This window comes from Anarhichas minor, unplaced genomic scaffold (assembly GCF_050575085.1).
Source record: "Anarhichas minor isolate MPS153535 unplaced genomic scaffold, ASM5057508v1 ptg000009l, whole genome shotgun sequence".
Classification (NCBI taxonomy): Eukaryota; Metazoa; Chordata; class Actinopteri; order Perciformes; family Anarhichadidae; genus Anarhichas; species Anarhichas minor.
The window spans coordinates 1,718,221-1,745,743 of record NW_027466455.1 but is presented as its reverse complement, the minus strand read 5'-3'; the positions used below and the strand labels follow the sequence as shown (position 1 = coordinate 1,745,743).

General features: G+C 45.2%; 1 protein-coding gene across 10 annotated transcripts; it reads right to left on the bottom strand.

Annotated features, from left to right (window-relative positions):
• Nucleotides 1–8,629: 8,629 nt before the first annotated feature.
• Nucleotides 8,630–24,997, bottom strand: tmem102 (transmembrane protein 102). Of its 10 annotated transcripts, none has more exons than XM_076087004.1 (8): nucleotides 23,189–23,284; nucleotides 15,938–16,061; nucleotides 15,741–15,805; nucleotides 15,573–15,651; nucleotides 14,371–14,709; nucleotides 13,389–13,582; nucleotides 13,057–13,269; nucleotides 8,630–12,920 (listed from the first exon to the last, which is right to left on the bottom strand). In XM_076087004.1, exons 2-8 carry the CDS (start codon nucleotides 16,002–16,004, stop codon nucleotides 12,321–12,323), a joined length of 1,557 nt encoding a protein of 518 aa, XP_075943119.1. In that variant the 5' UTR covers nucleotides 16,005–16,061; nucleotides 23,189–23,284; the 3' UTR covers nucleotides 8,630–12,320. The 10 variants fall into 10 exon arrangements, with proteins under 10 accessions (XP_075943119.1, XP_075943118.1, XP_075943117.1 ...); XM_076087003.1 differs by lacking the exon at nucleotides 23,189–23,284 and adding an exon at nucleotides 17,120–17,214; XM_076087002.1 differs by lacking the exon at nucleotides 23,189–23,284 and adding an exon at nucleotides 17,124–17,214.
• Nucleotides 24,998–27,523: the final 2,526 nt, after the last annotated feature.

Below are 27,523 nucleotides of genomic sequence, written 5' to 3'. Positions count from 1 at the left end.
GTAAAATAAACCAAATGCTCCGGCCGAATAAGGGAAAAAAAGGGAATTTGTGGTTGTCACAGGACTGTTATAAGCCTATCCAATCATTTCAAATGGCCCGAATGAAACTAATTCTGGCTTTAATGTTGGAGGACAGAATAATATAAAATTTTCAAAATATGAGTTGTACCAACACTGTTCAAACATATATTTCAACCCCCCCAGTTGCATATGTACATGTAGATGCAAAAGTGCCTCACATGTTCATGTCAGTGTGTAATTCTAAGAACATGCAGCAGAAGTGTGTGTGTAACAGTAATGGGATCTTTGTGTACTGCAATGTCTGTATGGTGGGATTGTTTTGTATTTTACAGTACGGTGTGTAAAATGATGGATTGCCCAGAGACAAAACACACACACATGCACCATCACTATCTGCTGTGTTTTAATAACATACAATCACACCAGTGCCCTTTCATAAAGAGTAATATTAGATTCAGAGTATTACTCTATTTCATACCTCTGCATTCTTCTTCTTCTCCACTCCCTTCATCTATCGTTTCCATTATCTCTCCATGGAGCCTATTTTCACCTCCTTTCCTTCTTCACTTCATCCTCCCACCCTCCTCCCAAACCTGTGTGCAAAAATGGATTACCTGGCTTTTTGAATTATTAAAAAAATTGATTTAAGCCCAAATAGAAGCTCTGCAGGAGAAGCATATAATACAATACTGTGTGTGTGTTCAATGTCTACCCATATATGCACATGTAAATTTCAGGGCATTAATGCAAACAATTTTGCACACGGATGTGACACTTATTTCATTCACTGATTGGTCAATGTAGGGGGAGAGGGAGGATAATCGCACGAAGAAAAGATGGCAGCAGGTTAGCCTACAGGCAACGTCGATGACCGACAGCTCACAGGTTAGTAGTTCAGTCTGAGGGTGCGATGACTGAAACAAAGAAATGTAAGCACTTAAAGTTGGCTTTGATACGATGGGATTTTAGATGCTTTTAAGCTGCTGAATTTGAAATTCCGAGCATGTCCATGATTTAGGGATTTCCTCCAAACGGCTCAACATGGCGATGGCTGAACCAGCGACAAGCAGCTAACGGTGCTAACATCACTAACAGTGCAAACAACTGCAGAAGTGCTGACAGAGTTGGTGAAGCTGTGGGTCGGGACGGTGTTACTTAGTTCATCGTGTGGATCCAGCTCGAAAACAAGCTGGAGCCTACATTTCCCACAATGCAACCAATAGCATCTTTTCATCCTCCCTCCCTGGTAAACACCCACACCTTTCAAACGCCAACACCTCAAGTTTGCATTGTTATACACTGATAACAACTTGTTGGATTTATTGAACCGTCCAACGATGTTTCAGCAATGACTGAACAGCTCGTAAATGTATTTGTTTTAACACCATTGTAGTCTTTGTGAATGCGGTGCATATTTCTCTGTGTTACAAAAGGTCGTGATAACTGCAATGCTATAATAAATCCCCTAAAAATGACAACATGAATCCAGACCAGGAGCATCATAGAAAACGAGTGAGTCTGTGCAGTGAATGCTTCTGTTTGTATTCAGCCGATATGTGCGATAAAGCATACGAGAGCAGCTACCCCGCTGCTGTCAGAGAGCTCAGCGACGGGGTCAAAGATCTGACCTGTGACTGCAGTGATGATGAAACACTGCAGCGTGTCACTGTTCACTACCACTACTTCTCTTTCTCTTTCAAACACAACAGCCATGGCTTCACACTGATGCCCTCAAGTCCCTGCAGCGGCTGATGAATAATTACAAACCGTTTTCATCAATAAACTAAGACGACGCTGAGGGGAAGTATGTGCAGGAAGGTCATGAAATGAGGACAAGCGGCTTTAATATTCTGCTACAGAAACATCATCATCACGCAGTCTTTATTGATCTCTGTGGGGGGAACACATTACTCTCTCAGCCCTCCGTGTCCTCACGGTGGCTTCAGATGCCAGGATGAGCCGACAACAGGTGTGAGCTCAGTTCAAATCCCCCCTCCCCCCACACACACACACCTTTTCCCTGCATGCCGCTATACAGTGCGTCTTCACATTCTGGCAGTCAAACTTTGTTCAAGTAATTTCACTTCAAAGATACCGAGGCCGTGACCAATTTTCCTCGCTTGCCTCAGATTCCCTTCTCGACGACAGTAATTACACACGGATTTAATTAATGTGGGAACAGGAAGGGAGGAGCAGGGAGGTCTTTGAACTGTATGTTTTGAGGAGACGGAGAACAAGATGGGAGAAAAAAAAGAGACTTAGAGTGAGAGATTAGCGAGCAAAGGAAGATTGAGTTATTTTAGATCGCAAATGTGTGCCAGAGCTTAGGCCAAACATCTCTGGTGGATCCGTAATATGTCAGTCTTTCTTCTGCCGGCTCCTTTTTCCCCATCTGTCCCTTCTGTCTAATCTGTTTCTTCTTGGAAGTTGAATGTGTTCCCGTCCGCCGCTCCGTCACACGTGCCTTCGTTGGCCTGCTTTTGCTCTTCCTCCGAGGCCCCTCAAGGATGTTAGCTCCCCTCCCTGTCCGCCTCCTTCTTCCTCCCTCGTTTCCTTTTCTCCTGGGCTGCGGAAGAGAGGTGTGTGGGGGGGGGAGCGCAAGACAACTCCTCAGCGCTGCGTCAGCACCGGCCGCCTCTGGAGAATAATAAAATGGCGGGATAATTCAGCACAGACGAAGGGCTAATGAGGGATGGAGACGGGAATGAGCGAGAGAGAGATGTGGGGGGGGAGGCTGTCGCAGGTGGTCTGTCATTCAGGTGAGACCACACCATAAAAAAAATGATGATTGAAACCATAACAGGTCCATCATTTGCATAAACCTCTTAAAATAAAGGTAGAATCATTACAGAGGCCTCACGGAGGTTCTCAGGTGCGTAACGTTCCCTCTGGCAGCCATCTTGGAGGTCTGCATGTTACAAGCTTTTATGTTTATCTGCATGCTTTCTTTTTTTTTGCAAAAGTACAAATGCCGAATATTATATCAGCGGTCTATTAATAAAGCATTCAGGTCATAAATGATGACACTTTTCCTCTCCCCTACATATTGCATGAGCTGTTTTTAATAATAAAAGCTGTTGATATTGATATCGGTGATTCAGGTATTGAAATCAGATGTTGTGCTATCTGCCAGCCCTGATTCATGAAGCTGCTCTGCAGGTAAGACACCACAATATTTATTAACCTATATGCAAAGTTGTATCAATCTATACCCACATTATTATATATATATATATATGGCTATTTTTACTGTAGTGTTGGATGTTCTGCAGTAGAAAATGTAGCCTGTATTATCTATGTTTGATTTCAAATGAAATGTTGCACTAACTAACAGCATGTTTGCTGTTTATTACTCTCCTAATAAATAGCAAACATTTATTTTAATCTTGATATCGGATTCTTAAAAGCATTCATGTTTTCTTTCAGGTGAGTCAGCATGTTAGGTAGACTAAACCTCATCTGAAAGAAAAGATGAATGATTGATGAGTCCTATTTAGGACATGGGGTAGTGGTGCACTTCAACGTCTGGTGGCCAAAATGAGGATTACACCAACAAACACAAATGATCCTGAACTTAAGTCTAAACGGGAGAGAAACACAATTTAGATCCACTTTCTTTCTCTCACTGGCCGAAGAGATAAGAGAGACAAAGTTACAACACAAAGCTCCAGAACAGATGCTAAACTCAACTACAGTTTCCACCGTCAAGAATGAACTTTGACCCTCAACTTTTAAGCCCACATGGACTAGAAGGCCTAAATATGCTTAAACATCTCCGTTGAACAAATCCTCTAGAATGGGACGTTGGTAAAACGTCCACGTCTGTGCTTTTGTGTGTGGCAAAGGAATGTGTGCCGTCTGTTAGCAGCATATTTGTTAGTAATCTTTGTGCAATTATACTGTATCTCTATTGCATAAGTCTTTTTAAACACTGGAAGTTATTTTAAAACTGGTGTGTGGCTGAAGAAGTCACACACACACACACACACACACACACACACACACACACACACACACACACACAAAACCAGCAAGACATTTGTCCTTGTGTCCCCAGAATAATCCTGAACCTTTCATCTGACATGAATTAGCCACAATTATTAAAGTATGTAGAAAAAGGAAGTATGAATAATAAAACAACAGGTGATGCTCCGTCTTCATCTCCTTTCTTTCTCTCTCTCTCGCTAATATGCCCACACACACACGCACACACACACACACACACACACACACACACACACACACACACACACACACACACACACACACACACACACACACACACACACTGCATCTGCTGCCAACAGCAACGTCTGCAAAGTTGAAAGGAGCCGAGTGAAGGAGAGGAGAGGAGGTAGAGATGTTGATCAATAAAAGTAATTGTGTCCAATGACAGACATGACTGCCAGCATTACAATCAACAGTGACGTCACTGACCACCTTCTGCTGGAGCCGTCTGCACACACACACACACACACACACACACACACACACACATACTACACACGGATGCAGCAGATCTTCCAATCACAGCAAACTTGATGACATGCCCAAACTAATGACCGCCCCCAAGAGAAAAAGAAGTGCTTATGTCAAGAACAGCAGGGAGGAGGACGTACTCAGCCAAAGACTCTCTCTGTGTTTCCATCTTCTCTCCTGAGTCTGGAGGTGAGAAAACTTGAGGCGGGAGGATTTTTTTTTTTCTCTCTAGGCCACAAAGTCAACAGTATCGACTTCACGCTGTCAAAATCAATGAGCGCAAAAATCATTTTGGCATCTCTGCTCCAGGTTAGAGCCAAACATATGGGGCCCCTCATTTGTGTGAGGCGTTCATACCTCGCACAATGAAGGAGATTAGTTTCAGCTTAACACACACAATAGATGAAATTGTGAGCCACTGATGAATCAGAGCAGCAGCTCCGACGTGTCACAACATTGGCCGAGGCCCCAGGTGTCCGAAAGGATTTAAAGCAGAGCTGACCTTTGACCTGGAGCTGCAGCCATGGTTCCTGCCCAAAAAAGGTTTCATCATCAGCTGCCCCTGTTGTCCATTCTGCAAGTGACAGGGATAGCCTTTCACAATCATTGAAATTACTGCGGCACGAATATGGTCTCGAGATCACGATGTTACCATCTAAATGAATGCAAAGGGGTTCGGTTATAGTCAACCAGCAGAGAGAGTTCGGCAAAGTCACTGCACCCAGCCAAGAAATAGTACCATACATAATCCCCCTAAAAATGGCAAATGTCGGTTTTACTTTTGTTTTTTTTTAACCAATTTATCAGAAAATATAGGATATGTTATTAATGGGCTTTAGAGGAGCTGTTTTACCTTCGGACCAAGCCAGGCTAACTGTTTCCCTGTTTATAGTCTGTAAACTAAGCTGAGCTAGCCGTCTGCTGCACCAGCTTTATATTTAACAGAGTCATGAGAGTGGTGTCGATCTTATCATATAAGTCTTAGCAAAAAAAGAATATGCATTTTTGTGTCGACGGTTCAAGTCTTTTTTTTTTTTCTTTAATGTGAAAAAAGCTGAAAGGTCTAGTGTGTAGGATTTAGTGGCATCTCGCGGTGAGGTTGCAGATTGCAACCAATTGAATACCCCTCCACTCACCCCTCCCTCCCCCAGCGCGTCGGACAGATACGGTGGCCTTCAGGTAACGTAAAGACATTTAAGTTTCTCTCTAGAGCCGGCGTTTGGTTTGTCCGCTCTGGGCTACCGTAGAAAAACATGGCGGTGCAACATGGCGGACTCCGCGGAGAGGACCAGCTCCCTGTGTGGATACGAAGGGCTCATTCTAAGCTAACGATTCTTAGTTTTCAGGTGATTACACACTAACGAAAACAGAATTATGAACATTATATTCCATTTATAGATCCTTTGAAATGCTACACACTGGACCTTTACTGGGTCAGTTGATAACAAAAAGGAGAGCATAGCGTAACTTAAAGACGTTGATATCTTGATGATGTGATTCTAAATACTCTATGAACGACAACAACAGAAAACACTGCAGCTAGGGACTGTAGTAAGACATCAGGACGTCACGTGATGGAAACTCCTGGAGAATACATAGTAGCTAATAAAACAGCAGCACGCGGTCGCACAGTCAAAAGAGCGCATTAATCCTGGATTTTACAGTCTTCTTCCACGTGCGACAGCCAAGCCGAACGGAGAACTCTTAGCTTAATGATGTGTGATTTACAATCAGCTATGAACAACGTGTGGTTTCTTTGCATCTCGGCCAGAAAGGACCAGCTGAAGCTGCACAAGGGTACAAGGTTGTGGAGACACCCGCGACGTGTGATCGGCATGAAAACCATGCAGAGCTCCTCTCTCCTGGTCGTCCTCTCTTTCTCCCTCCTCCAAACTCTTAATACACGTGATCCAGTAATGGAGATTAATGCAGACTGGCACGGGTACAAGTTTAACACACACACACACACACACACACTCACAGAGGGTATGATGGTGAGGAAGGCAGAGAGGGTGTGAATATTAAACAATAGAGTGTGTGTGGAGGTTTGTCCTGGACAGGCGGAAACGGGGACAGAGATGAAAGATGGATTGGATGTGCTGCACTGACCAGTCACCAGAAACTAACAGGGATTAGAGGGTTTGGGTCTTGCACGCACACACACACACACACACACACACACACACACACATACAGATTGTGTGTGAACTCCATCAGGTAAGTGAGGCGTTAAGAGGTTGCAACATCCAGCTTTTGTTCCTAAACGCTTCTAGGTCGAGGTTCTGGATTTATGATAGCTCCACTGAGCATCCCTCCCCAGCTAGGATGGCTCACTACTGTTACTGCTGTGTGTGTGTCAGGTGAACACATGTCCCCGTTCAGCCCCAGTTTCTCAGTGACAGACAGCCCGGTGCTATGGAGTTACAGCCTGGCCTCATTCACAGCGACACACACACACACTGTCAAGGCTGCCCGAGGGCTGAGGTTACAGTGGCCTATTTACGAGAGAGATTTGGACACAATTACTGGCAAGGGACACCGATGTGGACACATCTAACATGAAGGATGGGGACACGATGGAGGTACCAGTAAAAATACATTTGAATGGAAATAAAGAATGTATGCTTTTTTTAATTCATTTTAGATGTTTGTTTTCCAATTAAAGCATGAGTTCTTAGTTGAACGTCTAGTTGAAGTTAAACCGGCGAACATACAGTATCATCAGCTTTTGAGGTGTTAGCAAAAGTTGCTAATTTACACATCCAGATGTAATGGAGCAGCACTATCAATCATTGAGAGTCGTGTGTCGGGCCACCTGGCCAATGGGAGTTTAATATTCACTCTCTTGTTATATCCTGCTTTGAAGCTGCTAAATGCTCCACTAAGTTCACCAGTCTGTCTGCTGGTTGGTACTGAACAGGTGGGTTTTTAGAGCTTCAGATTTAAAAGCATGGATTATGGCCTCTTTAAGGGATCTCCAGAGTTAACACAGTTCCTCCTTCTGCATCGAATTTCATGGCAATGTAATATTAGTTGAGGTGTTTCAGTTTGCGGTTCCATATTTAATGGTCTCACTCACTCCTGAGGTCACAGCGTGGACGGGCACATCTGTAACTCGCACAATCCGGCAAATTCCTCGCTTCATAATCTGCTTAAAAGACATCAACAGATTGCTGCCGTCAGTGCGTGCGTGTGGTTTGGGGTATTATAAAAAAAAAAAAAAAAGAAATGATATGTGTGTTTGTATCAAAAAAAACATCTGCACCATCATCACATAACTAATGACAGACAATGGCTAAATATGGCTAAATGTCAGGGACCGCCTGCAGACGCAACGTCCTCGGCGTATGCACAGCTTCAGCTTTTGATTACCACTTTATGACGGAAACATTTTTTTCAAGGAACCTTTTTGGGCACTTTAATTATACTGCAATGTGCAGATCCAGTCAAGGTTCTTCGAAGAACGAGACTTTCCCTTTGAAATGACGCCTTGTTTAAAAAATACACTTTTGAGTTTAGAGTAATTCATTTCAGGATCGTCAGTATTTTAACTTTATAAATACAGCGGCATGCCTCTATTTTATATACTATAAAGGAGCAATATAAATCACAAGACGGACTGGACCTGCCCTGGATTGCTCCATAAGGGAGAGGCGATATCGATGATCCACGCCCCAATGTCAGCTACCTAAGTAACATAGTAATGATGTACGGTGTCCTGTAAGGTGCATATATTTGGGAGTAGCTGTTACAGCGTAGAGACACCTAAGCAAAAGAAAGTCCATAGATCATCAGCATGTGAGTTAATTAAAGAATAAATAGTAAATATTGCCAACAGTAAAAGCAGGTCCTGCACTAGCATTGGCTAAGTCAGTATTTACACTGACAGCATGTGTGTCTGTGTGCACTGTCAGCCTGGAGCATCCTCTCTCTCTCCTCACACATTGTGACAGAGCAGAACAGACCCGGGTGAACCCTCTCAGGTCAAACACTGTCTTAGAGCGCCCTCTGTTGGACTCAACGTGCGTTGCAGCTCAGATGAACTGAACCCGTAGACGCCTCCTCCTCTATAAACACGAAGAGATTATTAAATATGTATCACGAACAATGAACACATTCCCACGCGCTGTGATTTGAAATGTAGTGATTTATTTCATGCTAAAGCTTTGATCAATAGAAACGCCCAGAAAACAACAGTCATAAACACAGCAAATCAGTCGAGAGATCATGATACAGAGGAAATAATTAGCACTTTAAAAAATGATTCAAAAGAACTCAAGTATTAATAGAGCTATGAAGCTCTACTTCTCAAACTGTGGAGTGATTCAGTACGGACTCTTATCTCAGCACTTGAGATCATCGGTGAGATTTGAGGCGTCCTCGAGCAGGGAGCAGAGATATGGTTGATACATTCATCGTATTTAGTCTGCTATTCATTCACAGAGGTCGACTTTAATCTGAAACAGAATCATCAGAAGTTCCAGCACACAATAAACAGTGATGGTTAGAAATGGAGTAGCGGTGTCATCCGTGTCCCATGCAAGCCCTGCACAGCAGATGTTCCTAGAATTAGAGTAGGCCTTTCCACAGGGGCTCCGTTGCATATCTAGAAAAGTGACACTATCGTAAAATACGGAATTTTTTATTCATGTGCACCGCTGAGGAAAAACATTGATTGTTACCAGTGTCTCGTAATCTCTAACTCGGCCCATTAAGGTACAAAGTGAGACACGTTTTACACTTCCAGCACTCTCAGTCAAACATTACAGCGGCAGTGAGGAAGTACCTTCACGTCCACTTGTGTTTCCCGATAAATAAATGCTGTGACTTTCTTTAGGACTATGTGGAACTTCTACAATTTGGGCGACTAACTTTTGAGCCCGTTTTACAAAAAAGTGCTGAGAACACAAACTGACACCCGGCAGCTGAACACACACACACACACACACACGACCCATCTATACATTCTGCAACAACACGCTTTGGTTTTCCTCAGGTTCAAGTCTCACAGTCACACACAGTCACTCACACACAATCACCAGTACAGATGCTGAAACAAACAAAATACTAATCATTCAGTAGTAAGCGCAGATGTAAGAAATATCCATCCACCTTTGTGAAGGAGAAGCGATCCACCAGCAGCTATACAATCACCACGATTAACCACCACCACCACCACCACCACCACCACCTTGACATTTAGGCAAACTGTAACCAATCATGTGCTTTGTAGAGTTTTATACTCTGCCAATGCACCAACATGGGGAGCAGCGTTTTAGTGTTTGGTAAACCCCATCAGATCAGTTTGTTTGCAGATATTGTTCAGCCAAATTTACGTTGAGACCCACCAGACCAGTAGAAGCGGACGGGGGAACATTACTGCCCGTCTGGTTGCACTTGTCGTCTCCACTACAACGTTTACTGGCTGCCCAGCTCCTAATCGAATCAGTGTAAAGAGTGTAAACATAAGGTTGGAGGAGCTGTTTGTTGCTCTGGATCTCCAGAACTGTGAGGAAGAAAGATGCCAACTCTCTCAGGAGAAATGTGGATGCTAGGAAGGGAGGAGGAGGGAGTAACACTGGAGCCGCGAGAGTGAGAGAAAATGAAAGAGAGTGGGAGAATGACAGAAAGACAGCAACAGAAAGAGGCAGCTGTCCAGGTCCCGCAAGGCCCATCTCCCCTCTTCAAAGGACCAGAGGAGGGCCTGTCTCCCTCCCTCCATCCCCCTGTGGATGACTCCCGTCTGGTGAGAGACGATTGGGCCCAGCGACTAACACGCACCCACTGAGGGGATAATTCAAACGGGCGGCGTCTGGGTGTTTGTCTCCGCGTCCTGCTGCGCGGTTCGTCTCTCGGTGAACACACACACACACACGCGCGCGCACAGAGCTCATTAAAAAAGACCAACCAAGCAGAGGAGACGGGGGACAATTATCAGAAGCACTCGAGTCAAAACCGGTTTCCACAAAAATGAAGTTAATAGACACGAGTACATGATGTGCAACAAGATGTGCTGGGCCCTTTGTGGGACATTTTGACAGTGAAGTAGCTTGACTTAGTCGTGACTATGGAAGATAAACAGCCGAGGTCCCGACTCTAAAGATATTCTATTCTTTTTGTTCAATCAATACACTCTTATACGCACATTTGATTCTCAAACGGAGGGTTATATGTTCTAGATGTCTCTTAAAAAGGTCGATCTTAACACCCCAAACACAAAAGTCTGCTCAGGTAGGAAAACAAAAATCAAAAGAGCTTTAAGAATTTCTCAAATATTGTAACAAATCTCACATCCTCGTACAATACAGGAAATACATCGTATTATATATATACTGTATAACATCACCATCCTTTTCAGTCTTCTTCGAGGCCTGGTCACGCCAGAAAGTAGCACAGAACATGTGGCTCGAGAACATTAGTGATGCAGGAAGGAGGAATCAGATCAGATTTGGCAATTTTTTGTTGAAAGAAGTTTGGAACGATTACTCATCATCACAATAGTTGGCATTCCCTGTTTGTTTTTTCTATCAAATAATAAACGAGTGCAACCAATTGTTGCAGCTCTGGGAGTGATTACTTGCAGGGCTAGTTACTTAGCGAGCTAACCGCTAACACGCTACCCAACCACGCACGCTCACGACGAGCTTCTTTCCGTTTCTCTGTACCGAGCATTGATCTTGTTTCGTTCAACACAGAAACGGATGCTAATTGTCAGTTAGCAAATTCATTAGCTCGACCACCAACAGAACAGTAGAGACTTGTTTGTACCATTCACTCCTTTTCATAGCGGTCTGCAAACCTCTTTCGTGGGGCTGGTTAAATGAAATGGGATGGTGCAACACAGCTAATAAGCTAACAGCTCCCCCTCAAACGGCAGCTTCCACACATCGTGCTGATTCCATTGGGAGGAGTTGATTCTGCTGTTTGAAATGCTGGTGTGACCAGGCCTTCAAAAGTGAAATGAACATTCAGGCCACGACTCAGAAGATTCATCAAGCTGGACCAAGACTAGATGTGTAGACCACTCAAACGCAGCTCTTTGGTACATTCCACTACTTAATGAAATGTAAGCGGCATTGAAATATAGTTTGAGACCTAAAAAGAAATCATACACATTACAAAAAAGATCAGTGTTGTGAATACCTGAGAAAGATTTGTTTGAAATAAAAAAAAAAAAAAAAAGATGCTATGAATCGAGGCGTGGGCGTAAAAACAAAAGGAGGGCTGAAATGTAGTTGACAGAGGAAAGAGACTCGGCAGTTCTCCTCACAACATTACATTCGGTTACATCAGCCGCACCTTGTTCTTCCTCTCAGCCATCGCCCACTCTGATCCAAAGCAACAGGAGAGAAATGCAGCAATCAAGGAGCTTTTCTCTCTCTGCCTTAAGAAAGATTTGCACTATGTTAAAACCCTTAGGCGTACGTACACACACACACACACACACACACACACACACACACACACACACACACACAAACACACACACACACACACTGTGCTGAGCTCCACTGGACTTATTTCACACGACTAAAGTCGGCCCTTGTCTTTGTAGCACCAGCTGATAAGTCTCATTAAGGCCAGCTCGTTAGGAGAGGGCCGTCCCCGTGGACAACCGCTCGGCGACATTGTGTCTGTTGTGCGACGTCTGCGTGATGTCTCAGTAGTTGGACATGTGTGTGTTTTTTTGGTTTGAAAGAGTCAGTCAAGCAGCAAGGCTCCGTTACATTTTTCCGGCCTAAGAACGGTGAACAGGAGGAGCGTGTTCCCTCCCGGTGCCCCGACCCTCCGGTGTGGCTCTCCTCCGCAGCACGTCCGCATCAGTAGAACTTGTCGTCGATGCGGAAGTGCGGCCTGGTGACATCATCGGGGTTGAGGAAGACGGATATGGATTTCCCGGGGTTCTCGGTTACCAGCTGCTGCAGCCGCTGCGCCAGCTTGTCCTCCGAGGGGGAGATGATGCCGTTGGCCAGGTGGTGCCCGGGGGAGCCGTGGCCGTTGGTGCTCGCCGTGAGCTCCTTCTTCAGCTGGCCCGCCTGCTGGGCCTGGTCCAGAGCCGCCCGGAGGTGCTCGCTGGGATCGGAGCGTACGTGGGCGAGCTTCCTGGCGAGGAGCAGCGCCTGGCCGTCCGTGAGGTGCTCCAGCATGTTGCACTGGGGCAGGAAGTAGTTTGGGCAGTTTTTGCCCAGGATGCAATGAGACAGGTCGTCCAGGAGACCTAGGAGGAGGCGGCCAGGGGTGTCGGGGTCAGGGCAGGACAGATAAGCGGCAGGAAGTCGATCGCAGGCCCAGAACAGAAGGGTACGCAGGTGATAGAGGCTGAGGCCCGCACGGGGACGGGCCAGGATACGAGTTAACACGGCTCTGGCTGCTTGGAAAGCCTGGGCCATGGGGTAAGGGATGCACTTCTTCAGCTGAACCTGGTAATAACAGAGACAGAGGACCAATGAATTAGGCAGGAACAGGAATAAAGACACAGTGGTAAACTCAGCATGGACATCTGAGAGACAGACAAAGGCAGTGGGACGAAAAAGAAGACGTTTACAATGGCCTCACCTCGCTGCGTGAGAATGCCAGCCTCCACTCCCTGTCGGGCCGGCCGCCCAGCGGGGAGCAGCAGGGCAGCAGGTAGAAGCCAGATATGGCTTCCTCCTCTGTGATTTTACCATCCCAGAAGTGGTTGGCGGTCAGCCAGCCTTGGGCCACAGCAGGCCAGCCCCGAAACGACACCACTGGCAGCAGGTCGTACAGCACCCGGCTGGAGCCCGCCTGCAGGGACGACGGCGAACACAACTTGTTTGTTAACAAGAAAAACTCCACAGAGAACAAATCGACTCAGACACAAGCATTCCGTCGTCTTCCGTTTTTTTTTTTGCAGCAATCTGTACCTGGAGGATGATGGTGGTGAGGGGTCCGTTCCTCTCCAGACGGTCCGGGGTCGGGATGCCTCTCTGGGGGCTGCGCCTCAGCTCCTCCACAGCTTTGCTCACCACCTCCCAAAACCAGTCCGTCACCAGGGAGGGAGAGAAGTAGCATCCATCCAGAGAATGAGGAGAGTCCAGGGAGGGGATGGAGCCTTTACCTGAGCAAGGGAGAGAGGGGAGGGGAGGGATGAATGCTGAATGCACTCCAAACTGACCAGCACACCAGGGTCTGGCTCATCAAATAACTTGATACTTTCCTCTCTGTTGAATCCCACAATATTGGACCAGCAAACTGAATGTTGTTTGTAGCCCTAAAGAAGACTTTTGAGTCCCTGTCGTGTGCAGTTTACTGCCAAAAGCAAAGAAAGGTCCCCTAGTCCTGCCACCACAAATACTATCACATAAGATCCTAGAGGGAAGTGTTACGATACGACCGGATAATGTTGCAAACCTATTTTCCAAACTGCTGAAAATTAAAGCTAATCACATCAATAAAGGCCATTACTTTTTCTCGTCTTGGAGCTCTCGCGCACACAAAGCGTGTGGTCGATTCGATGTCGCGGTGTAATCAGGGAGACGCCGCGCAGGCCTGACCTGTTGATTGTGAAGTTGCGCTCATAAATGTTTCAGCGCGCATTACCTGGGGAGGCATTTCTCATTCCGCCTATCAGAGGAGATTTTAGGGAAAGCGGGGCCTCGGCTGCAGCTTGCCGAGCAAAACGCATCGCAGCATCACGCATCAAATTATCTCATGAAACTCATGAAAATTCAATCGGCTCCCTTTCCTTCCACTCTCTGCTGCTCTTCCACCTTCATCACCTCGTGTTATCCACTCCTCTCTAGCTCCATCTTTATATTTCTTTGATAGTAGTTTACCCATCCTCCTTTGCTGTTCTTACTGTGCTCCCTCTTTCCATGCAATCGTCATCATGCTCATTCCACTCACTCATTTCTCCCTCTTCCTCCTCGTCTTCCTCGATGGGGAATCCATTCTCCTCCTGGCAGCAGATGCTCCAGCGGGACATGACGTTGGAGTCGCAGAGGCAAAGGCTGAGCCACGAGTGGCAGGGCGGGGAGTGCCTCATGTCCAAGGTGACGGGCTGGTTGCGGTCGTGGAGCTTGAGGGCCGGTACCAGCAGGGTGAAGTCCAGGTCGAAGTCGGCCCCTTTGGCGTAGTCGCCCAGCTCCTCGGGGTTGAGGTCCAGGACCCCCTCCCTGGCCCCGCCGGACAGCAGCAGGTACTCGTTGGCCACCGGTAGGCGCTGGTCTACCCTCTGGACTAAGCCTGGATGGGTTGGGGGATGAGGGGGGTAAGACAAAACACAAAAATGAATCACACTCAGCACAATTCACATTCAGAGCCACTGGTATGTGTGGAAATGCGTTTCCTGATGCGAGGAGCAATGAGCGGAAAGCTTTTGAGAAGTGTTCTCTCTCTCGCTCACGGATGCGTGCGCGCATTAAAATGCATTTCATATGCAGATGAACGGACGCGCATTGCACACCCGGCCTCGGATGAACACGCCGGGACGGAGAACAGCAGGTCCGCAACTGAGCGAGCCTGCGAAATATCCAGCTCAGTTTATTAGGAGAGGCACTGCATTCATTTATGACTCCGGGCTGCCGCCTATACCGACACATGAAGGAGTGTGAAATGAACAGCGCCCTCAGTCACCACTGGGCTACACACTAATGCCAAGTTCAGTGGTTCAGCTACATTTGTGCTTCCACACGCCATGCACTCTCAGTAAACACTATGCTTCTGCACCGTGATTGGCCTGAGGGACTTCTCCTGCTAACGACCGGCAGGAAGGAGGCAAAGGGAAAACAATTAAAAGGATACGTCCCGTTTATTAAAACCGGGCTCGTATTTCTGTAGTCTGTTTATTTAACACGAAGCTCCACACGATTCCCCTCATCCAATTACATGGGCACACAACCCCAGCGGCATGTGTGTGTGGCCCTAAGCGTGTGTTAAGATCAGAAATATTGTGAGTCAGAAGCAAAATACCAGAAGCCACTGATACTCACAAGTGGCATCAACAGAAACTCATTCTCAATGCTTCCATTTGTGGGATATTTACAGGGATAAACTTATTGAATTTCAGACGGCTGAATTTGCTATTTTAGTGCTGATGAATTAAGAACCTGACTGAAGAGCATCCTTCTTTGTGGGGACAGCCACGCGATCGTTTCTCACTTCATATGAAGAAGGCAGAGCGGTTTGCTGGAATATAAAAAGAGCAGGTGTTGAGAAACGCCGGGAGTGAAAACGATCGAGCGATGAAAGTGGGAGTCAAAGTCAAATGTGCTTACGAGGATCTCTCTGGTGCTTCGCTTCGACAAGGAGCACAATGAAAGTGCTTCGTTTGACGCGACCACTGGAGCAGTCAAAGAGAGGAAGAGAAATAGAAAAAAAGAATGTGACAGCCGACTTTCGATTTTCCCGTGTGTCTCAGCAGAATGGGCTCATCTCCCTCTACGAGCTCCATTCATCACCTGGCTAGACTTACTGCAGTGTTTCCCATCGCACTTTATCCAGAGTACCTTCCTCAGGATCCTCAGCCTCTCAACTCTCATATGGCAACACAACCGATGTTTCACTTCATGAAAGGACAACGAATTCTAAGTGGATACCTGAGTAAACATCAAAATGAACATGTAGAAAATGAATTCCTTGTGTGCTATGAAAGATGATGATGCGTGACATGGTTAGAGCAGCACTACAGGTTGTTGATATGAAGGACGTCTGAGGTGATTAAGGGAACACGGTAAAGGTGGCATACTTAACTCATAGCGATTGTTTGTGACGTGTGAAACATATTACGACCAATCGACGCCGGTGGAAAGTAACTAAGTACATTTACCAAAGTGCTGTACTTTGTAAGTTTGAGGTACTTGTACCTGACTCTTTTCCTTTCATTCCACTTTATACTTCTACTTCACTACAGTTCAGAGGGAAATATTGCTACATTAATGTAATACCTTCAGTTACTTTAAATGTAATGATGCTTCTCAGCAGTATATATTAACTATATATACTGGGGGGGGGGGGGGGAGAAAGACTGGGCAGATCAAAGAGAAGAAGAGAGGGGACAAGACAGCGTCAGAGGGAGGGACGGATCAGACAGCAGCCGAAGGGCAACAAGTTGGAAGCCACGACTTCTCCGATTTGTCCCGTTTCATCGGCCACATGTTAAATAGACGAGGAGGAGGAAAAGAGAGACGGAAAAGAGAAGAAAGAGCATCTCATCTCTCCAGCAAAGGGGGCTTCTGTTAAAGAGAGGAAGAAACTGTATCAATTAGCGAGCCGGCTTCAATCTCCAACACATGGCTAAGGGAAGTTTGAGGTTGTTCCAAGGAGCACAATCTAGTTTTTAAATCCAAACTCTCAAATGCTGCTTTACTGGGCATCCGCCAGCCAGCACGAACACTCTCCAGCATAGACGCCTGTAGACACACAGGCTGAGAATAGAGCTGGAATGGAGACCGTCTAGGCTGCTTTCACAGCCACGGATTAAACTTAATCCTATAAGAAATGTCTTTGAATGTAGATTTCCATTAGAGGGAAGTTTTACGATAAGAGCTATTTTCAGACTAGACCCAATTCCGCGTGTGTGAAAGGACTATTTGATGGCTATTGGTTACTCCATCAGTCTCAGCGCGTGCGGAAATGGTACAGCCCAACTACTCACCTACCTGCCTGCATGGCATGCTTTCACATACTGCTGTAAGCCCTCAAGCTCATTCAAACGTCTGAATGACGTCTCAGCCGTGCTGAGAAATCCCCCTGAAACAGAGAGAGAGAGAGAGAGAGAGAGAGAGAGAGAGAGAGAGAGAGAGAGAGAGAGAGAGAGAGAGAGAGAGAGAGAGAGCACAGCGGCATCATGGGAAAGGCGTCCCTTTCTCATCACAGCCGGAGCAGAGCAACAGCAGTCTGCCACACACCTCTAGTTTGATCGACTCTAAAAGTAGCTCAGTAACTCTCTCTGGAACATGGGATTCCTCTAAATAAGCTGATGACTTCTATGTGCCGTTATTGGAGAGACTGAGCTGCACTAACAACTGAGATGTAGGCAAGTTTACTGTCATCCATTCACGCAAGTCCATCAAAATAAAGAATTGATAGTTTTACATGCAAAGACTCCTGGCAGCCAGGGGCTCAGGTTGCACTAAATGAATTGCTATGATGTTGGATGTTACGGGGACTGTGATACCTAACCCTAACTTCAGATCAACTTCAGTACTTCCTGAAGGAGGGGATGTTGTCAAAAAGAGTTAAGTCAAAATGTTTTTCACAGTCGTCGTAGCACATCCCCCTACCTCTGTGTGACCTCTCTGCTTTTTCGGACAATAAAACTTTCATTCAGCAGCAGCACATGCCGTAACAATGACGTTAGGAGCAGCCTCATCCCGGAAAAGGAGCAATTGAATTTGTTTCAAATGACTCCTGACTAATAGAGTCTCAACCGGATGTTATCGGCGCTGTTCAACCGCCACTTCTTACAGAATCACCTCGCGCGCTAATAGCAGGATTAATCCCAGACGAGCCGGCTGCTGAAAGGTGAGCCGCTCCGCCCGCTCGCTGTTTATGAATTCATATCAAGGTAGGAGATTAGTTTAAAAATAGGCTTCTTAGAGAAGAGGAATGGAGAAGTTCCAATTTAATCTGATGGGGGGTGGGGGGGGGGGGGTCTCAAACCACTGAGCCAGGTGTGTGTATGTGTGCGAGTGCGTTTAATACTACAAACAGGGCTCAGAGACAGACATTGCGTGTCTAAACCACCTGCAGGGAGAGAGGATGCAGGAAGCTGTCAGGGTCTCACAGCTCCTCACTGCTGCTCTGATGCCAGCTGTACTGTGATACACAGTCCCCTAAATGACAGGCAATTACCACGGAAAGAAGAAAGTGTCACTGCAGGTTTACTTTTACATCTCCGCGCTGCGGGGGCGGCCTAGTCACTTGAGAAGTCATGCACAACCTTAACCCGAACAGTGGGCGAGATCAAACCCATCCACCATCCCTTACCAAACTATTTTTTCGTTTACCTGTATTTTTAGGTATTCTTTTCTGTTTCATATTGTATTAATTACTGTACTGTAATAATCTGTAAATACATCTTCATACAGAGGCCTGTATGAGTACATTAACAAGGTTTACTAGAAGTACTAAAGACAGCAGGGTTGTATAGAAAGCACATCACTGTGCTGCTGCTGCTTTGAAACACTAATTCAAATGGTGCATGCGTGTTTCATTTTGATGCAAAAACTGCCATTTTGAAAATGGAATTGTGAGGTTTTGATTTCATTTTGACATATTAGTGGGAGGCTTATTGCCAAGTGTTGTGTCTTAATTAGCTTGTGTGTAGAAAATTCCGCAACAAGCGTGGAAGTAAAACTGTAAGGAGGGGGAAGACAGATGATCAATTAATCTTTTAAAGGGATACTTAAAGTGCCGAGGATGTGTGGCAAACATAAGCATTCTAACTTCTTTCTTTTCCCCACCAGCAACTCAGCATAAGATACCGTTATCAGTCGACAGCTACAGACCAGCAGCTCCCTCTTTGCCTCAGGAGTGCGATTAGGAAAGAGCAAAAATCACGTCAGCCCTGGTTATTAAAACGAGCGGCACAATACGATAATATGTCGTGCGTTGTCAAAACACCGCTTCCTGAACATGCCGAATTCTGTAAGTCACATTTAATTAAACGCCGTGAAAGAAGCTTAATGGATGATGTGATGTGGCCGTGCTCATTCACAGGACGCTCTCCTGTGTTTACATGACAGACACTTGTTGGTTGATTTGTTACAGAGCCGCATGTAATAGAGGTTGTGAGCTGAAGGTAAATTAACATCAACTCAACCGTGCTCGCATTCATTTTCCACCGATGCGCCAGCTGTCCAACAATTAAGATGGAATGCCAAGAAAGGTGAGTCAGTGAGGAACAATGGCCATCGTTTAAGGCAGGAAAGACGCATCTCATCTCTGTGCCTGGCACTGGTGCGTCCGCTCTGATGAAAAGTGAAACAGAAAGATATCAGTCATGTACTGTTGCAGTGCCATGGATCCGTCCCGGCTGCCAGATGAAGACTTTTGAATCCAAAATGGCATCAGCGGAGGATGAGTGAGCCAAAGCAGCCATGCGGGCTCCAGATCCCGAGATAAGGAAAAACTACAACTGAACTCTGAGCATCAAAGGAGGGGGGAGGGGGGGTCCAGCAGTGTTAAAGGGCTGCAGCTAGCCTGGCTTAGTGAGCTGCTTTCCCAAAGGGAATAAAGAATATATAGCCAGTCTGGTGGTTAAAATTGAACCAAGATAAAATATGCATCACTTCTCATGAATGTTTGTGCGGCCTTAGAGCGCTTAGAAAGTTTGGAAACATTAAGTGTCTGATAAAGCACCCGATATTAAAGACTACAGTTCACAGAGAAAGCTCCATTGGGGCCGACTGGTGTGTGTGGCACAGGTTAGTGGCTAATACATCTTAAAGTTCCCTTAAAAATGTTTTCTTTTTTCTTGTTCCTACAGAAGAACGTTTGAGCTTCACTGCACAGAATGATGCATGTGCAAAGAATATATCAGATAGAAATTATTATTAAAAACAGAGTCATTTACATACATGTTAAACATGTCTGGAGGGGATATTTAAATAACTAAGAGGTTAACGGGACTGTAAGGGTTTTCGGTGAGCTTGCCATTCAAAGTGAAACAATAGGGAAAGTTTGGAAAATGTATCTGTGTTTTGGAACAACTGCAAAGTCTTGTTGAGCCCCGACAGAAAGAGAAATGTTGAGATTGTCGCAGGACTGATTCATGTGACAGGCTTCGTTTTGTTCATCACAGCTCAAAGGGGAACTTTTAACTGGTGCCTCTCCCGACTTTAAAAGAAACCAACTCAGGTGCTGATCAGCCTTCTCTGTCTTAATAAACGTCTCCACTTATCACTGTTCAAGCCCAAATGTGCACCGAGCTAAGTGGCTTGAGTGTGAAGAATAGCGGAAAACAAAGGGGGCTGATGTAAGAAGCCCCACAGAAAGGCAAGACTCAGCGTCTTGCCTTTCTGTGGGGCTCACTGTCGGACAGAGTGAAGATCTGGTGCGCCGCATAGACAGGAAGACTTTAACTTTGACTAAATTATTCAAAATCTCAACAAACAACAGGTTCATTTTATTGTCTCATGGATAGAAATGTCAAAATCTGTGCCAAGATCAAAAGTATCCATTGGCATCAGAGGGGAGATGAACTCTGACCTGAACTCTCTCAAGCTGGCTTACAAACTTTAAGATCTGAAAAAAGTCGGGCTCGGGGCATGTTTGCCCAGCAACAGATCTTCTGCTTCACCGGGGGATTCATTTCTGCCTTCAGACTTTTGTTTTTCCTAAAAGATGTATACAGTAGCCCCCACCACGCTTGCCTGGAGGCAAACCGCAGTGTTTACTCAAACGCAGGGTAAATAAGAGCCTCTTCTTGGATCTGTCAGACTGTGAAGGAATTCACTGGGTGTACTTGCGAGTGCGCAAGTTTAATCCCGTTTCTCTTTCCTTTCCCCTGATGGAGTGCAAAGCACAGCGGGGATCCCTCTGCAGCTCAAACTTTATTTAAAAAAAAAAAACTGGCAAAAACAGCCCCAGCCACTGGTGTTCAGCATCCATGCACACATACCTATGCGGCTCCTGTACGAGGAGCCTCCTCCAGCAGGCCCGGCATGCTACAACAAGGCACCTCCATCAAAGGGATGATATTTGCTTTTCAGTGCTGCCTTTCATCCTCCGCAGGGCCTTGAGAGGCATACGGCTCCTAATGCAGCTACCACTGTGTACTTAGAGGGATAGCAGGGCTGTATGAGGTACTTATCCATAGCCTCCTATAGTAGATGGCGGTCGGCACTTCAGATTCACTTTAGTCACACAATAACGCAAACAAGCTCACCGATGGCGGCAGGAGTGGACCAGCAAACCCCCCACGTGCTACAAGCTAAAAGGATTGTTATGGTCAATGGAGTCTGGAGAGCACATATGGATATTACTGCTTCAGTTCCCCGTCAGAACGGTGACTAAGTGGCTAAAATAGTGGTGATAAGTACCTCCTGTAACCCCACCAAATCCATCCCATTAGCTTTATATTCCTAGAATCCAACACAAACCCTCTGCGTATAAGCGTCAATCTTTTTTTTCGTCTTCTCTTCACAGTCAGAGCTGTCACAGCGGGCGGCGAGGCACAGGGTATGAAAACACCAGCAAACCATTGGTGATTGTGCCGGAGAAAGCAGCCTCAAAGCTGAAATACAAAGTTACCGAGAGACCTTCAACCAGGAGAGCGTGGGAGCAGACAGAGAGGAAAGCAGAGGGCTTTGCACCAGAATCATCAAAATGGAAATCTGAGCAAAGGGGAAGACTGAAAAACAGCTAGCTTAGTAAAGAACCCTGCTTGTACAGTATGTGGTGATACAATGCAATGAGAAAAAAAACAGGATTGAACTAGATTTAATACTGTGAAGCAGCCGGTTTGAGGAGACGTGCAGGAGCCGTCTGTCAACCAGTGCGATACTACTTTCAGGACGCGGGTCAGATGGGTTTTTGTTTCCAGTGTACACGGACAGACTGATACGAGATGTGAGAGGACAAGGATGACAGCAGGGAGGGGGGAGAGTGCCACCTATTGGGCGAACAAACACACTTCACACTTCAACTGACAACACGAAACAAAACATCTGGGACGGCTCCGTGTCTCACTTAGCAAACCCATCTCTCAGGAGTTCCGCATGAAAGTCAGCACGCGAAGATGAGAGAGGGAGGAGAGCAGCGCTCAGTGAAAATGTGCATTGATGTCACTTCTAATCAAATTTGCATTTGAGAAATGCCAAATGTGAAAGTTTCATATTATTGCATCCACAAATACAAATTACAAGCCTCTCAAGTAAGACTTGAAAAACATGTAATAATGTGTCTGCTGGGGGATTAAATTGAAGATTTACATGTACCATTTCACCGCAGACTGAGTCTATCGCGTTGATCGTGTTTGTCACACGCGCTGTCTCACAACCTGAGCCATGAGATGCGTCTGCCAAGGAGAGCCGAGACCCATCCTGTTGAAATGAGATCCTGCAGCTTTGTCCCTTTCGCCTTGAATCAAATGTGTCAAATTTCTACAGACAAGAACGTAACAAATCAAAAACCACCACTAAGATGCTACAGGTTGCAGTTTAAGAGTCTCCGAAATCAAAGGAAAGATATCTTTTGCCTTGTCCGACCCGATGAAATCCAAACTATCGCTTTAAGAATGACATACAAAGCAGGATGTGAGGGCGCCTCCAGAGAAAGCAGGACGCATCGACACTAGACCTTCTGCTTTCCACCTTCCCCGTGGCATCGATTTGCATAAAGCACAACAGTTTCACACATTTCTTTCTTTTCAGTATACTGCAGAAGTCTCCTGAAATTCCCTCTATCACTGCAACCACATGTGGCATAACTAGCTATATAACTAAGCTATATTTGTTCCAGTATGAAATAGATTTGACTGATCACGTCACATAAAATGTGCTGAGCTCACTGCAGGATAAGGCCTGTTCAGCAGCCAACCTTATCAGACTGGGCAGCTTCCAGGTGAGACCGTGTGGAGCAGGGCGTTCCTGGGAATGATACTCATTGCTCAAGATACATGGTTGCATTCATATCAGTTTAAGAATCGAAGACGAGAAAATGTTTGGGATAAACCGCAATACAGAGCACACTATCCAGTGTGCTTTGCTGGCAGACATACCCAGCATGTTGAAGATGAAGTCCTTGGCGGTGTGAACCTCTAAGGCGGTCTGGTCTCCGAAGTCTCCCTGTTCCAGTAGTACCAGCTCAGACACCTGGGCTGACAGCTGCTCCAGGGTGGCCCCCGACCGGAAGTCCACCTCCGACAGCTTCTTGGCTGGGGCCGGGGAGCGCGGTGCCACCGCATTCATCAGGGACTCCATCGCTGCAACCCTGTGGGGTGAGGGCGAGTAAAGAGACATTGTTGTTGGTTTGTTAGCCTATATCATAGACCTATATATTTTAACATCATAACAGCCTTATTTGTACGGCTAACTCAGTCCAGATGGGTACCCTGGAGGGATGGATTATGCTGTCACAGTGCCAATAACAACTGTTTGGTTTTGAGGGTATTATTTAGCACCTGAGAAGGAAACACAGGCCTATATTTGACTTGTTTTCAGACAGCTTACTGTATGTTTAGACTGATTTACTGAGCCTTCATGTTTTCATTGCTATATAATGCTTGCATTGTTTTCAACAGCCTTGAGTGAACCATGAGACTTGAAAAAGGGCCATTCTGGAGGAACACGTGACATCAGGGACCAACTAACATTACATTTTAATAGCATTCAAAGTGTTGCTGATGTTAGTCATCCAGTAAGTCAACCTGATGCTCAGTATCTCATGTAAATAGTGTTTTTTAAATACGAAACGTTTGCATCAATAGTTTTGTGACTCACAGTAAAGCCTCTGCCTTTCTCGAGAAGAAACCTGCTAACCATACAGGTTGTTGAACCAAACTTGCATGTGCCCATGGGTTAGGGTCAGGTGGAATGGCATTACGTTAGTCGTAGTATATCGAGTGGTTCTTTGTCAACACGTTTAAATATGTGGGTAAAATGGTGAAGCCGAAAAGTAACAAGGCAAAAACTTGTAATGTAAACACAGCTCAGCCCAGTGGAATGTCAACATGAACTAGGTCAATTAGCGAGCTCTCCTGCCCCTAGCTGCTAAGCTAATAGCCGAGCAAATTAGCCAGCCTGCTGTCTTGACCGTTAACATTAGCTAATTAGATAATTCGTGACAGATATCAAATTAGCTTTTACTGTTATGGATAGATTCACGTGACTGCTGTAACACAGTATTAGCAGACCATTTGACTCGCAGTCGTAAAGCTGGTGTGGTACCTCGCTCACAGTCAGCTAATTTCTCTTATTAGCCAACTAGCTTTATCAAATTAGCATGCTAGCTATCGTGCCAGGTGGGCGACAGCGAAGATAAGCACAGCGGCACACATCCGCGCATACAAACGCACGACACGAACACATACGCACGTCCACACCCAAATCTATAGCTACACACACGCACGCGCATGCACCCACAATGCCCTCGGCTCGGGTCTCGTTAGCTCGCGAGCCGCGGATCACAGTGCAATCACTAGCCACCGGGGCTAAAGCTGTCAAATATGGCAACCGTACACACACCCTTTACACAGTGATGCGAGGGAGTTTCTTCGCTATCTGCTACGTTTACTGTTGCTGTGATCCCTGTGCTTCAGTCCGCCTTCTTCAGCTGTCATTTCCAACAGGTCGCAGACGCCACCTTTCCCCCCGGTAACACCGTCCCACAAATCATGGTCCTTCTCTGAGGATCCAGGGATTAGTAGTATGTGTGGCACGCACGCCCCACATTACAAAACTACAAACGGATTTGAGAGGTCAGGTTATGATTCAGACTGTGCCCGTGCACTCGCACAGGAGATAAGGCTGTGCTGCAGGTTCGTAGCGCGCGAGTACACAGCCAGTGTTTTGATGCAGGAGCATACGAGCAGTCCTTTGTAGGTCCAGCAGCACGGCAGCGGTGTGTCCTTGCACCAGACCGGCAGGATGCTGCTTGTCGAAATGGGTGCTGATTCCCACCCTTATCTTTTAATAATGCTTAGATGGAGGTGGGTTACAGTGGATTGCATTTTTTCCATGTCCTGCTAGGGTAATATTTTAAATTGATTATGCAATTATTTAGGTTAGGTTATGCAATAACATATGTTAAGTTAATAGCAACTTCTAACTTTGAGAATGCACACAAAAGCTACCACCTACGGGTACAAATAAAAGTAACCTGAAAGAATGTATTTGGTTATATTTGTGGGGGGGGTTTCAGTATAACATAGAAAATCTCCCAAAAAAGATTTTAACCTTATTTGTTCCACAATGCAGACTACCCTAATATCTGTCTCTTAATGTTTATGAAGTAACTCATTTCCAACTAAATCTATAGTTGACCTCATACATATATGTGCAACATAGAGGGCCCCATTTTAAAGCAGTATTTAGGCATTTTATTATAACATTTTTGTTAAGTTGACAGATTTAAAAAACAAAAAAACATGAGTCTAAATCTTATCTTCTAAAAAGATGTATTACCTCTATTTGCATTTTTCATCATTCCAATGCCGAATAACTGACATAAAGTTGAAACTTCTTGAAATTAAACGTTTCATTGTTCTTGTGTCCTCTCACAATTGTTCCCCTCTAAAGCAATTGCTGTTTAAGAGACGCGCATAAGCCTCCATTACTCTCCAAGTTATTCATTTCCTGCCTCACTGCTGAACTTCTTTGGATTGATAGTGTCCAGAATAACCTGTCAGACCTCTCTCTTAGCCTGACGATGGATCATTACTTCTCACACACTGCCACCTCGCTCTCTGAGGAAAGAGCTGTGTGTGTGTGTGTGTGTGTGTGTGTTGCCACGCTGTGTCTGATTCATCGGCCTATTTTGTGGTATACGTGAAACATCGATCAAAGTAATGCTTTACCAAACAGCACTTAATGAGCAAGTTCAGGGAGTGACACTACCCCTCTGCTAAATGAGAGGTAAGAGACAACCCTGGCCTTCACAGTGAGACACTAAAGAAATGAGTGCAATCTCTCTCTCTCTCTCTCTCTCTCTCTCTCTCTCTCTCTCTCTCTCTCTCTCTCTCTCTCTCTCTCTCTGTCTCTCTCTCAAGTCAGCCTCTTTCTTTGCCCTCTTTTAACCGAAAAGGGCAGAAATGGAAAAACATTGACATTCCTCCACATATAACCCTGTCTAGAATCGGTGCTATCATAAAAATCGTCCCCTTTGCAAGTAAAATGAGGCTAAAATTGCTGGCATGTGATGGAAATGTGTCCGGTCAAGTGATGGTCTGATATTCGAGGATTCAATCTCGGACTCCACGTCAGTGCTTGTTCAGCGAGATGGGTGAAGGAAAAGTGATAAAAGAATATAAAAAGTGAGAGAGGAGGTACCCTGATGCAAAGGAAATGAAAATAGGGAAAGGAGGATGGAAGAGCAGCAGGAAGGAAATGAGCAGAATATCGGGTTTTTTTGCCTTTCACACAAACAGGAAGCAAGAAATGAATCTCAAAAGCTCAGGCATGTTCACCTATCCTGCCTTTACCAGGGTATGAGGTGTTCACTGACCAGTGGTGTATAAAGTACCCAAAAGCCATACTTGAGTAAAAGTAAAGATACCTTACTGGAAAATGACTCCAGTAAAAGTAAAAGTCACCTATTAGAATACTACTTGAGTAAAAGTCTTAAAGTATCTGATATTTATTGTACTTAAGTATCAAAAGTAATTTTCTGATATTAAATGTACTTAAGTATTGAAAGTAAAAGTACAAGTAAATGCTGTTCATAAAAAAGCAAAGGGTCAGAATTTTGAGAATTATGAAGTTTATTCTTTTAAGTGCTGTGGCACCATGACCAAGGACATGGAGCTGTGTTAATAATTGGGTTGGCTGTGATCCATCCAGGAGCAACAATGTTCAACATAATATATTGTACATAAGTATACTTTTGCATCTACTATGAACTTATCATCATAATTCTTCGAAAAGCAATATGACGCTATGAAGGAGTTGTAACAGTGCGTTTATAAGTATGCTCATTCCGACTAGAGGATGTAGAGGGCAAATGCATAATATTGTGTTCAGCAAAAAATATCCACTTGATGCATCAGGTCAGTGTTGTGAGAAAGGACACCTGCCTTGTAAACTCCTACGGGCCTGATTTGAACACAATAGGCAAAGGTTTTGCTGAAGCTGAATCTGCAATTGGGCGACTGCTACCATCATAACTCCATCTGATCATCCACAAAATGACTCAAATATCAAAACATGATCAATACTAAAGCAGCACCGAAAGTAACAACCCAGGCATTACTTGAAACTGAAAAATGTCCTGTTCATCTTCAAAAGACAATTAAGTACAGTAACGAAGTATTTCTACTTCGTTACTGTACACCACTGTCACTGACTCATTGTATATTTCCAAAATATTATAAATAAATGTGCATAAAAACAAGATATAT

Coding starts and splice junctions, on each gene's coding strand:
- tmem102 (XM_076087004.1), bottom strand. CDS start 16,004: ATGAGAGTTGAGAGGCTGAGGATCCTGAGGAAGGTACTCTGGATAAAG. Junction 13,583..14,370: donor GGAGGAAGAGGGAGAAATGA/GTGAGTGGAATG, acceptor TCCCTTGCTCAG/GTAAAGGCTCCATCCCCTCC. Junction 13,270..13,388: donor TCACCACCATCATCCTCCAG/GTACAGATTGCT, acceptor TCGTCCCTGCAG/GCGGGCTCCAGCCGGGTGCT.